This window comes from Calliopsis andreniformis, chromosome 3 (genome assembly GCF_051401765.1).
Source record: "Calliopsis andreniformis isolate RMS-2024a chromosome 3, iyCalAndr_principal, whole genome shotgun sequence".
Classification (NCBI taxonomy): Eukaryota; Metazoa; Arthropoda; class Insecta; order Hymenoptera; family Andrenidae; genus Calliopsis; species Calliopsis andreniformis.
In genome coordinates, this window is record NC_135064.1 from 5,361,716 (window position 1) to 5,374,664 (window position 12,949).

The window sequence follows — 12,949 nt, forward strand, 5'->3', positions numbered from 1 at the left end:
TCTCCTTCGGTGGTGCCGACATATTAATTATTTCTGTAGCATAAAAATGTTTTGCACGCAACCACGTTACCCCGGAAGAGGTACATAAACAGAGACGGCGTACATTAACTCAGAGAGATTGGCATGCTCGACGGAAAAAGGAGAGGAAACGCTGTGCTCGCCGTTTCTCGGGAAGAAGCTGATCAAAGCGCGCAGTGCGCATATTTGGTTTCGTCAAGTTTCCATCGGCTCCTGCCGGGTCGTGTTGGCCCTTTGAAAAATAGAAATTGCGTCCTGGACGTAAACGAACGAACGCAGAGGAAACGGCCGCGGGCTGTTTCCCCTTTGAGGTGGAAACAAGAAATCGCGTAAGCCCACGACTGATTGAACCGCTGGCGAAAAGTTCGCGCCTGTTTGCCCACTATATTTGCGCGGTCCGCGCGATATTAACGAGCCTGCAACTTTCGGAAGAAATATCTCGCAGCTACTGGCGAGCTTTCTTCTCGTTTTTTCTATGAAGGTGATTGGTCGGGCGGCGTTCTTTGTTGCGCGAAATTTAAAATTGAGAATTCAGTAAAACGATGGTAATTAATACCGAGTGCTCCAGGGGTGGTTATGTAGAAAGGTGAAATGAAGTATGAGATCAGAACTTTTTTACTAGTGTTTATGATTTTTAAAAGGGGCATAGCGGTATTTAAACTGTTCAAATCTGAACATGAGTAATACGTTTATTACGATGCTATGAACTATGTAAAAATTATTTTCATTAGTTGTAAGAACTCTTTTTGTATGTATTTTCTTGATTTTATAAAACTTTATGAACCTTTTCCTAGGAAACTTTTTTAATAGAGTAAAGAACAACATGAAAAATTTTGATAGTTGCGATTACTTAACAAGTTTTAATACTCTCTCCATATAAATTCTATTTTGGAGGAAAGCGTGGAGAATCTTTTGTATCTACAACGAGAAGGATATCTAAACTAGAAGGTACACAATTCTGAAAATATATTTCAAGGAACAAAAAGTTACAATTTTAAAGTTCTTGCAGTAATTAAGAAATCATTTTGATAGAAATTAACTTTCATAGACATAATGTGAAAGATCGCAGGGATGTTGTTTCGCTATCAAAAAATGATCATAAGACTGAAAGAATTTCGAATGATTAATACGTTCATAGTCCGCCAAAAGCATACTGAATGAAATGATAAACAGAGTGAAGGAATTATACCATCACTACTCAAATCTACACATTTTTCTCTTAAATTATTACATCCTTAGTACGAAGTTTCATATAAGTTATGACATTGTTCAGCAATGAAATAAAAATATTGTCTTCAAGTAGTCGTACAAATTGCCTTGACCCAAATATGACTCAAATACATATGTAGCTCTGTAACGTATTAACATGGTTTCAAAGTAGAAACATTTATGAAAACTGTTGTAGGAGACTGAAAATTAAATATGTATAAATTATTTCTTTTAAGGAAGTAACTAATCCAAGAACATTTCTTAATACACAATATTTGAAAATAGCAGTAACTAACAGTGAAAAGTGTGTTAATATTTTTCAAAGGTAATTGTACGAAGTGTCATTGACACAAAAAAACTTGTTTCATAGAATTGATATAGTTCCCGGGTAAGAAAAGTTAAATATATTATTATCTATTGTAAGATAAGAATTGTAAGTAAGTAAAGTAGTTTTTGTATTCAAATTGCAAATTGCTGAAAACAGTGGATAGTGTTTTCCTATGTTTCGTTGGAAGTTAAAAATTAGAGAAGCAAGAATATTAATAAGTTATTAATATTCTTATAGTTTTTAATAATAACTGATATGCTCCAAGAATAAACAAAAGTGATCGTTCAAACGTCAAAATTAAATGTAAATAGCGTACTTCTTTGTGCAAATGATTGGTCTAGTTAGGTTACATCTAGTTTGAAATTTGAATCTATTATAATTGTTACAGAAAATATTAGAAGCTGCTACATATGACTTTAGTTAACTGGGAAACCTTGGCTGATAAACATTATTCCAAAGTAAAGAAAGTGGAATACATAATTATAAAATATACAAAATCAAATACAAACATAACACTCCCATCAAAGACATTGATCACAGTGCTCTTGAAAAATGCGTATGAGCGACAATAGAATTTGAATAATAATTTCGTAACTGGTTTACAGTTTGGCCAGCTGCAGTACGATGACTAAACGCGTTACGGAGAAAAACCCGTTTCCATTGTCACTAAAATTAGTCCCCGTTACAATATTATAACGTTCCTTCGCTCTTGGCAAGATTACAACAGTGCTTTTGCTCAAGACTACAAAGACCTTCAATTTGCTGCCTCGCATTGCGCCCACGTTCCTCCAGCACAATTAACAAAACCTAATCAAATACCTTCAAACATATTGCATACTGATTTCGACAGCGGGTGGTGAATTTTTAAACAGGGACACTGTCAAATTTGCTTCTTGGTAATCCAAACACATTACATTCCCTAGCAACAGCTCTTTTATGTTTATTCAAGTCTCAGTCCAAGCTTGTACGCGTTTCCCTTCAAGAACCGCTGTGAACTGTTTCACGATCGCAAATCAGTTTTGAAGAAAGGTATTTGCATGGTTTATTGTGATAGTACAAATGTGCAACTTCGTTGCACTACGTATATTTAAACATTCTTTATGTTTTCTATGCTTATGGACAGGGCTTTAAATTATACAAAGGCTACTTTGTCCTAGTATTTGCATTTTTATTTTCATATTTATAAAGTAGTAATTTGATTCTGTGCGCTATTTTCTTTTAGAACACCTATATTATTTAAGATTTATAAGAATATTTTGGAAAAAAGAGTCCTGCTTTAATTTTACAAAATTTACATTAATTGCATGGTTAGGGTTAGACTATAATATTAATGTTCTGGGAATGAAATTCATAAAATGTATTACCATAATTAGTATTTAGTTTGTTTATGACATATGTGGGCATATTTGAAATATTTGAAATCCTATTACTCTACTTGATTTCAAAAAATAATTTTGAAAATAATCATTTTGCTATTTGTAATGACCATATACGCAAATATCCAACCCTGTAACTGTAACTCGTATTCACCACGGGAACTCATTTTTCTGATATTGCCATTTTGGAATCATGAATTAAAAAAAGAATAAAGTGTATAGGACAGTATTGAAGATTGTTATTATTTAAAATAATTCAACATTTCCTACATCTTTAAACATAATTAAAAATAATAAATCTAAGTATTATTTCGAATATAGTTCATTATGTTCATCTCGAATAAAATTTCTGGTTCTATTTTCCAATAACTTAATTCTTATTCCTTTTAGAACTGAAATATTAAATTTAGTGATACTAATTTTTTATTAATCCATATATTGCTTATGTCAATCGTGTGTATACATATACAGACACATAGGTATCCGTATACAATAATATCAAGCATGATGAATTGAAATTTGTATATTACAGAAAGCAAAATAAATGATAAATTTGTTAAATGCACTATTGCACCGTAATATTCAAGAAATATTTCGTAATTAGTGACTTCGCTTGTAATATGACAGTGAAGAGGCTATATTTAAAGCAAATTAATCATAAAATCGTGAAAATCTTTTGTCAAACAGTATTTACTACCAGCACGCTATCATCAACGCAGCTAATCAGCAGTTAACATACTAAGACAAATTCAGAAATCTAGACATCAAGAATAAGTACCTAAACGCTTTACATTTTCTTCAGAAATTTATAAGTTATTAACCCTTTCACCATTAAGATATTGTAAACTGACTTCTACTTTTGATAGAAACACAAAAAAAGATATTTTACTTATGTCTCTTAAATACAGAAATCACTCTTCGCTTTGCCTATAGATTGATTAAACACTAAAAGCGACATTTATTCTGTTCGTACATCATAGTTCATGAACTAAACAATAAAAGAGTTAGATAAGAGAAACGTAGTAGGATTAAATAAAGTTATTTTGTTTTATATTCTAAGACTCGTTTCTTTCGAATGTTTCTTAAAGGAGGACACCACACTGACGAGTTAAGAAATAGGTAAAGTTTGGAAGTTTTTTATAGGTAATCATTCAATGAAAAGTCTAGTTTTTTAAAGAATATAAATGTTAATTTCAACTTTATTTTCAGATTTTTTAAAACTAAAAATGTTACGAAGTGGCGAACTTATTCGGTATTTCTGAAATACCTGCAGATAGAACACTGATTATTAGCCGTCGTAGTTGGCAAGAACTAGAAGATCTGAAATAAAAAACTCTTATTGAGTTACGAACTCGAAACTATTATCTAAAATGTAGCTTATGAGTTTTCGAAAATTGTAGTAATTGTAGAAAGGGTCGCAGTTTGAAGAAAAAACAGCGATTTTTACCACAGAAAAATCAAATTGAAACACTTATAAAAAATTAAATAATTGGAATATCAAGAAAATCCTACGCTATTGTACGCAATAGTTTCTAGTTTATGAACCCACAAAAATTTTTTAATTCAGATCTCCCTGTTCTTATCTAGTGCACTGGCCAACAATCGATCTTCTACCTGGAGAGAATACCGAATAACTTCACCATTTTGTAATATTTCTACATTTAAATAACTGTCAAATAAAACTGATACATATATTTGTATTCTCCCAAAAGGGCTAAAGTTTTCATCCACTAGTTACCTCTGAAAAAGTGTCTAAAACCGTTGCTTATTTTTTAACACTCCAAGCTGGTGTCCCCCCTTAATTCGACGATAATTCACCAATTACTCACTGTCCTGCATTCGTCGAGATTGAAACGCCCGCGGATGGAAAGGTTCGACAGATCCCGCACGGATTGAGCGCGCTAAAGCTGCTTCCGGCGCGACGAGGCTTCCTCTTCAGGCGCGGTTCATTGTCGCCTCGCTTGTCAACCCGCGTTTCTGGCGATCGCGGCGCCGGATCGCTATCCCGCATGCTAATTTTGCTGGTGCAGTCACATGCTTTCGCAATGCGACTGCAAGTGCAGCGAGTTCGCGGCGTATCATGTAAAAGTGCATCAACACGATGCGTGCTTTTCCTCAAGAGCTTCGTGATTTCATCCCTCCGTTCGACTATGGCGACTGAATTAGCTTGATCTTTGGATATCTCTTTGCGTTCAACAGTGAAAAGTTAATTTTGTTGGTTAATCGGGCGGAGTTCTAATTGGACATCTCGAACATCAGTGTATCTAGAAGATTCTGCATTTATTAATAATTTATTCACTTGCTTAATATGTTTGTCTGTGACCATTTTTGAACTTATAGTGTTTTAGTGAAATACATATAATATATGTATAACGTTCAGATAACAGTTGTGTCCTTAAAAATAGTGTGAAATCATAGTTGCATAATTGAATAAGAAATATTGTTGATTTTTGTATTAGGGGAACTTAGGGAAATACTAATCATTTAAAGAAAGTTATCTGAAAATGCATCTATATGGTCAGATTTATTAAAATTTTCTTGTAAATAGACAACTTAATGCAGTTTTTTCATCGTGATAAAATATGGAATGCATAAAGCACACCATTTAAGAGGAGTATTAAGAAGAATGAAAAGTAAGCTTTGACTGGTATTCCTGTTCCTGTAGGGTAATGTCGGCCAGTTTTTCTCCGATGGTTTTTAGTTTATTGTTCTAATAATATAATATTTTCTTAGTGCGTAAGCAATCCGAGGTACGAAAATAAGCTTCTTAAATGTAATATTAAACAAAAATTAAACAGTTAGTTACAAACTCTCATATTTCACTATCAGATTTTCGGATCTACAAATAATCTCAGATGTAACATAACTATTTCATTAAAGTAATAAAACTTTTATTTGGTCTAAAAAATAAAACTACATTTTAGATATATTGTAAAACTGGAAACAAAAGAGTAGAATAAAGTAAGACTAGCTTCTTATTTTCTTCAAAAAGGTGTAATGAAAATGTCAAATTATCATTCGCATTTCTTTCCTATATGCAATTGAAAAACAATTGGAAATCGTTGCATATTAATTTATTGAATCGAGGGTACAGCATAGCATGAAAGGTATTTCCCACTGACTGGTGTCCCCTCAGTTTTTCATGCACACTTACACCAAAGAAAAGAAAGAAAAAAATATCTCAGTAACATAGGTCCTAGAATCAATCCTTGTATTAATAAATACAAAAGTTTGTTGTCACATATTTCTCATAAGTTCGACATATTTCCTGTTCATTTCAATACAAAACTCAAATCTGTGGATCATATATTAAGATACATCTTTAAATACTCCTTTGGTCTCGACATGCATTTTCTATTCGTTATCTAATTCCAGTATATTATTCATCGCTGATAAGTAGACTAAAGTCTTTAAGTACCTCCCCTTACAGAAAGAAATCGAAAGGATTTGAATGACCTAGGAGACCACATGTTCATGTGTCACATAATTTTTGTTGAAATTTTGTGAATATAAAACCTTACACTAATGTGTTTTTAAACCACTGCTTCCGTTTATATTGAAAGCGTTGAGATAAGACTTTTATTTGCGACCTCGAACACAGATCGAAAGAATAACAATTTATTTTGTCTCGACAAAATCGATTTTAGGGTCTATCTAAACTATGTAATTTTTGCTCTTTTCAATATGTATTATAAGTTCTATTCCCAATACTAAAATTCTAGACCCATCTTTTTTTAATACACTGTATTTTTGTGATCAACATCTTTCATAGTACTCTGAACTTCTATCACTTAACCAACACCTTGATTGATTGAAATGTTCAATTATAACAATATCTGCTATTATTTTAATGTTAAAATATACTATTCTTAAACTATAATTCGTTAATGTTAAACTATTATATTTCTAGACTAAGAAATTTCTTACACAATTTTGCAAATAAAATATGTCGTGGAAAAAAGTTGTAATACTTTTGCATGGCCGTGTATGTGTATGAAGTGTAGACATTTATTTATTGATGACAAATAAATGAGATCATAGCAATTCCATGATATCAACTAATCTGCTTAATCCTTAATTCCCTAGCAATTTCATATCGAAATGAATACCTTTTGAAACATCAGAGAGCAAATGAATAAACAAGTAATATGTATAAGTTTAGATTTAGTTAATCAAACATGAATACCAACTATTTGAATTGAAAATTACGTACAGTCCGTTTCTATTGTTTGAACAATTTCATTCTGAAAATACTTTGGTTTCCTGCTGTGTTAAAATAAACAGAAATCCTTCATAGTGATACTACAATTCTCGCGAATAAGATCTTTAAACTAAGCTGATTTAATTTTTCGTTGTACATAGATCAAAATCGCGAGAACTCGGGAGATCTTCTTTAGAAATAAATACCTACTCATGTTGAAACAGTAACAATTCTGCTACACATAACAATGTACACAGTACAAAGCAAATAAAATACGATTTTATGTAGCATTTAAAAATAAACAATTCGAATTTCAATGATAATTAGATCAATGTTGCAAAGATCAATGTAAGCAAGAAAAAGAAAAGTACCGAGAAAGCTTTTAAGCTTCAATATATTTAACTTGATCAACAAACTGTAATTCTATAGTTAATCTGAGAAAGAAGATGGAACAGGTGCAGCAACTGATAACTTTATTTAAGACTTCAATAATCTAATTTGTGAATCGATCGTGAAAGGAAAATGTGCGCACTACCGCTGGTATCTTCAATTAAACTTTGATAAAAGCAATTAGAGTAAGAGGTCATAATTTAAAAATCAATCATGAGAAGAAAGCGCAAGAACTGCTACTAATTACCTCGGCTAAATTCCACTAAAGAAATACTAATGATAGCTTCGCCTAGAAAATCTGGTAATTGAAAACTTGATTTATTGCAAAACATTTACGCCTTATTATTTTCATATAAAGAAATATTCCATCACTAAAAATTACCATCACTAATATTAGTTAATTTTAGACGAAAGTTAAGAATATCGAAATAGCATTTCAGACTTTATTTCCAAGTTCCTAGTTGTTGAAAAAACGTCTAAAATATGCGTAAAATATGTCTGACTTGAAACTCAAGTCAGATCAACTAATTAATTCAAGTTGAATCTACTAATTTCTTCTTACTTGACCAATGCATGTCGACAGTAGGATAATAACCACAGGGCACTTAGGAATTTTAGACATTTGTGAAATATTTAATACCTCTGAAACGAAGTCCCAAACACTAATGCATCATTTTTTATTTTCGTTCTATTTTAACATATAGAACCCTCTCTTAAACTTTCTGACACCTGTTGTTGAATACCCTATATTATACTTAGGTATATAGTATCTTAAAGTATGCTAGTAACCTCTGTTTAATATTTAAAAAGAAGCTACTGCTTGATAAAGTAGTAATAAATATTGCACCCACACCTACAAAATTCTCTTCTAAAGATACGTTTTCTAGAAAGATAATACCTTCTTTCTTAAACTTAAAATAAATTTAAAAAACTTTCTTTAAACTTAAAATAAATGAAAGCTTTCATATATGGTACACACAAGAATTTCAGTCTTCCCTTTTTGAAATAAAAATGTTATCTAATACTGTTCTTGCACACCTCGAGTAGTACGTAGTACACTCACTATGTTAATACCAAATACTTTGTACAAGATTTAATAAAAAATTTGATAACAAGTGTTAATGTTTACGTTTAGATACAAACGCTAAATTATGAACTGTACATTGCTGTAATTAAGTAACTTCTGCACCGTATATTAGTTTTTTTAAAGAATTCCTGAATTAATTTTTGGCGATACATATGAAAATATTTCAACATGCAGATTACGTGTTAAAAGTTGAAACTTTGAAGACGAATATTTCGGATTTCGGATGATGAAATTTCCAATTATTTTAAGCAGACGTAGAAGACATGTTAACACACCATCAAAATTTCAAAGGTTCTTTAATAAGCCATTTTTCGGGACAACTACTTTAAGAGATTTTAATCTTCACCTTGAAATCTCGTAAAAAAGTGATCTTTAGAAAAAGTTCTTTCCTCGATTGAATGTGCTTCTTGAAACAGCGCAACTGTGTCCTGAGAAGATTTTCCATGACGATAAATAAGGCCGATATTTAGGTGATTTCATTCAACTGATCCACCCTGTATAATTTCACGAAGCAAAACTTTTTTTCTTATCTCCCAAAATAATCTTTCTGAGTAAATAATCATTCACCTAAAATTGAAACCCAAATCCCCGAATCAATAAAAAAAACTGCGTAAGATCAGCGAACGCGCGAATGGAGGTCTCAGAATTCAGCCCAGAATTTTAATATCGCGAAATAAGCCGGATAATGGGAGAATTCATCTCCTTTCGTCTGGTCCAACAGTCCCTCTATTCATTTTGCAGGAAATTTCCTTTTCCTCGGTCGCGAGCGAATGATAACTTCCACGTGGAGGTGCGCAGAGGGAAGCATATGGATTCTATCAGCGAAAATCATATCCAGCAGTGCCCTGTGGTCATTATCGTGTCTTTATTTTCCCGCGGTCGCTTAGAGCCAGGAGCCGCGCAGCCCGAGGAAAGAATATTAAAAACTTTTTCCATAAAGCGTCTTTGCGGGGCGTCCACTGTTACGTCGGACATGAAAGCTGGTTTCTTGCAGTCTCAAGCGTATCCTGCAGTTTTTCCGAATTAGTTCGGACAGTTTCCACCTCCGCCCCCAACCCCTTATCCTTTTTTCCGTTCAGCTGTTGCCGGGAAAATGAGCACGAGCTTTTGATGGATAAATGTGGAAGGCCCTGTGCAAAGGAAATGAAACGGATAAGAATCCGTAACATTTAATTTCGTACCTCGAATAAGAAGATAGTATTGTTTTTCTCGTGTTCGTACGAAGCGAATTGAGAGAATTGTTAAGTTTTTTTTTCTTTATGTGGACGAGAAATGAAATGTGAAAATGGAAATTTTATTCGCGTTTCTTTGCCGATTTCTTTTTGATCTCTACGATATGGAGGGTCAATTATACTGTTTTGAATTTATTAATGATTTGTGCAATTATGAGTTTTGGGAGATTGAAAATTAAATATAAAATTATTTTTTTTACAAGTGACACGCATAAGGAGCGAACAATAGAAATTTAGTTAATATAAATCCTTACATGTTCACTACAGTATTTTAGATGAAGTATTGTTTCATCTATTTGCAAACTAGGATGATTCTAAAATTTAAAATGAGTTTTAGTACTTAGATTGTTATTAATGATGTATACCCTATAAACTTATTGTTTCTACATAAATTAATATATTATAGTATATATAGAATTTGAAAAATTAGGCACGACAAAATAAAATTATAATTTCTTCTTCTAAAGGAGGTAGTAGGTGTCTGTTATGAAAATGATACAAATTATATATTCTTCATTTAATATTAAAAGATATTTGAACTTTTGCATTGTATGTAATCTTAAAAATATTTTTTCATTATAAAACAAATATATTTCAAAATACGTACATTTGTAATTCAAACATGCAAAATTTGCCTTTCATATCTAGATTTAAATGACTTTCAAAATTAACAATAAATATGGAAATTATTGTAAGACGTAAAGGACTGAATTTTACTGAATGAAAATTATTGACAGATATATCCACTCATATTTTTAACTATTCCTCAGACGGCGAACTGACCACATGGACAGCTATGCCTGGTCCGTTTGGAACCTGAGGATTATATTTTATTGATCGTGATGAATATATCAGAACTTGTTTTTTCCGCAGATAATACGATTTTTATGATTTCTCATATTTAAAAAATTTGTTATCACATTGAATATAAAACATTGAATGAAACTAAGTGAATGTTATCAAAAATTTATCAGTGAACAAATGACATGGTCATTAGCGAAATAAATGTGAACTGTATTTTACATAAAAACATAATTCTCAACTTCATACTGTGATTAAATTTCCACCCATTTTGGAAAGATAATTCCAAAATATAGTAACATACTCAGATAGATGTAAATCAAAAAATGCAATGAATTTACATTTTCAAACGTTTTTCTTACTACTGGGCCCTTGCATAGCTACTTAGACATACGTGCAATTACTTAAATGATCCTCGAAAGCTCATTAATCATGAAATCGTAAAAGAAAAAACTAACTGAACATACTCCCTTTCTCTTCCCCTCTGCTTCTTCCCCTTTCTCTTCTCTGCATCGTGGTCCTCTGTCCGTCCCTCCATTCCAGTGTCCCCCGTTACCCGGACACACTTCCCTAAGTCAGTGAATTAGAATTCCTAGTCCGATGCGACCTTCTGTTCTTGATTAATAACGCGAGGAGATATGTGCATGGAGCCACGAGTCACTTCACGAAGAGTCATTAAATAATCCTGGCCAGCGTTTCGTCAACAAATAAGGTCTCGCTGACGGTGCATTTGAACGTCATCTTGACATCGGTTCCAAGAACGAAAACGTGGATCCTTCTCTCGACAGCGATCCAGAACGTCTGAGGGGAACTAGTTCTCACCTGATGGATTGCTGATCTCAGGCAATGTGCAACCCATTTATCTTTCCCAAAGTCGGAACGAAGTTACTTTGTGGACGTTCCACGTCCTTGCTCTAAATCTTAGGAGCGCGCCGCAAACAGTTAGGCTAATGTTCCTCTGTTGCATGTCTTCTTTCTTGACCATTCAACCGGTTGCTTAGATTTCAATTTGTGTGAGTGTTTACTGATTTAATGGTGGTTTGAAAAAGTTGGACAGTTTTGGCGATCCCTTTTCTGTTAAATAGCGGCACTTCCTTGAGAGTACAGAGTTTAGAACTTGAAAGGGAATCCTTTCAGATTATAAAGCATTGAAGGTCTGATAAACTTTTTGGTTCTAAAAGTAATGGGTGAATTATAATTTTCTTTTATCGACTTTGGGTCTTTGATATTGATGAATGATGGTTCTGTTGATTTTGAATGACTAAGTTTCGTTTTCTCAGAATTTCGTCCACCTTTTCCAACTTGTTGAAATGTGAGTACTAAAGTTGGGGTTGTCTTTATAAAAGCAGTGCTTAATTTTGTAATATTAATTATTTTTCGAACTGTTTGACCTGCTTAGTTTTAAAAGAAACTTTTAGAAAGAAAAAGGGCCCATGAAAATGGAATGTACCCTCAGCGAAATATCCTCATTAATATATTTGTTCAATGAACCATAAAAGTTGTACTGCACTATATACAAATTTTCATCAAATTTGTAAACCTTACTATAGTTGTCATCTAAGGAATTTTAACACATTTTAACAAACCTCTGCACTCAAACCAAAAAAATCACACAGAATCTGTCAGAAGTAGGAGGCCATTCCAATTTTGAATCGCAATGAATTTAGTCATTTCTGATTATATGTACATTTTCACAAAAGTATTTTCCTTTAGCATTATCGAACTTGCAACAGCTTAAATGCTGCTTGGGTTAAATGTCACTCAACAAATTCTATTTAACCAAACAACAACAAAAATACAGACACATTTTAAAATGAGAAATTGCAAAATAGTCTACATTCACAAGTACTGGGACTAATCATGCGTCTCCGTTAAAACATTCAATTTATTGCAACAGTGCACAAGAATCTGTTGAATCACCATTTCACGATATTACAAACTGTTCCTGCAATTGCAGCTTTAGCAATTTCAAACACCATTCAACGAATCCACTTCACGTCAAAGTAAACAAAATCCAGAAGAACTTCTTAGAACACCAGGCCAACCACTAAAACACTTCCTTCGTGTCACAACATTTCTTCATTCTGCTATAACTCTCGTAAAAGTCCCTCATGGGCACGACTGTACTACATTCACATGTTGATCATCTAAATCCTCATGAAGACGTTAATCGATCAGCCCAGGGCATAGTTTTCAAGATCTCATCTTGTGTCTCAGGCATGCTGTCTCTTCCTGTCGCGCTTCCAACTTAAAAAACGATTTTTCGATAATAGAGATTCTAGCATGTTGATCATTTTGAGCCTCCAG

General features: G+C 32.8%; 2 protein-coding genes across 6 annotated transcripts in view; one reads left to right on the forward strand and one right to left on the reverse strand.

The window, feature by feature from the left end:
• Ror (tyrosine-protein kinase transmembrane receptor Ror) overlaps positions 1-12,949 on the forward strand; it is a 444,527-nt gene that overhangs the window by 108,545 nt on the left and 323,033 nt on the right. The window lies entirely within an intron of this gene.
• Positions 1-12,949, reverse strand: part of LOC143188665 (uncharacterized) — a 35,700-nt gene that overhangs the window by 12,384 nt on the left and 10,367 nt on the right. The window contains exon 1 of one of the 5 annotated variants that reach the window (XM_076393057.1): positions 11,110-11,643. The exons of 3 other annotated variants lie outside the window; for them this stretch is intronic. In XM_076393057.1, the coding sequence (XP_076249172.1) occupies positions 11,110-11,155 (46 nt within the window). In that variant the 5' untranslated portion in view covers positions 11,156-11,643. Of the gene's footprint in view, positions 1-4,760; positions 4,796-11,109; positions 11,644-12,949 lie in introns of those variants that run through there. One more of the 5 variants, XM_076393058.1, reaches the window with a different exon arrangement.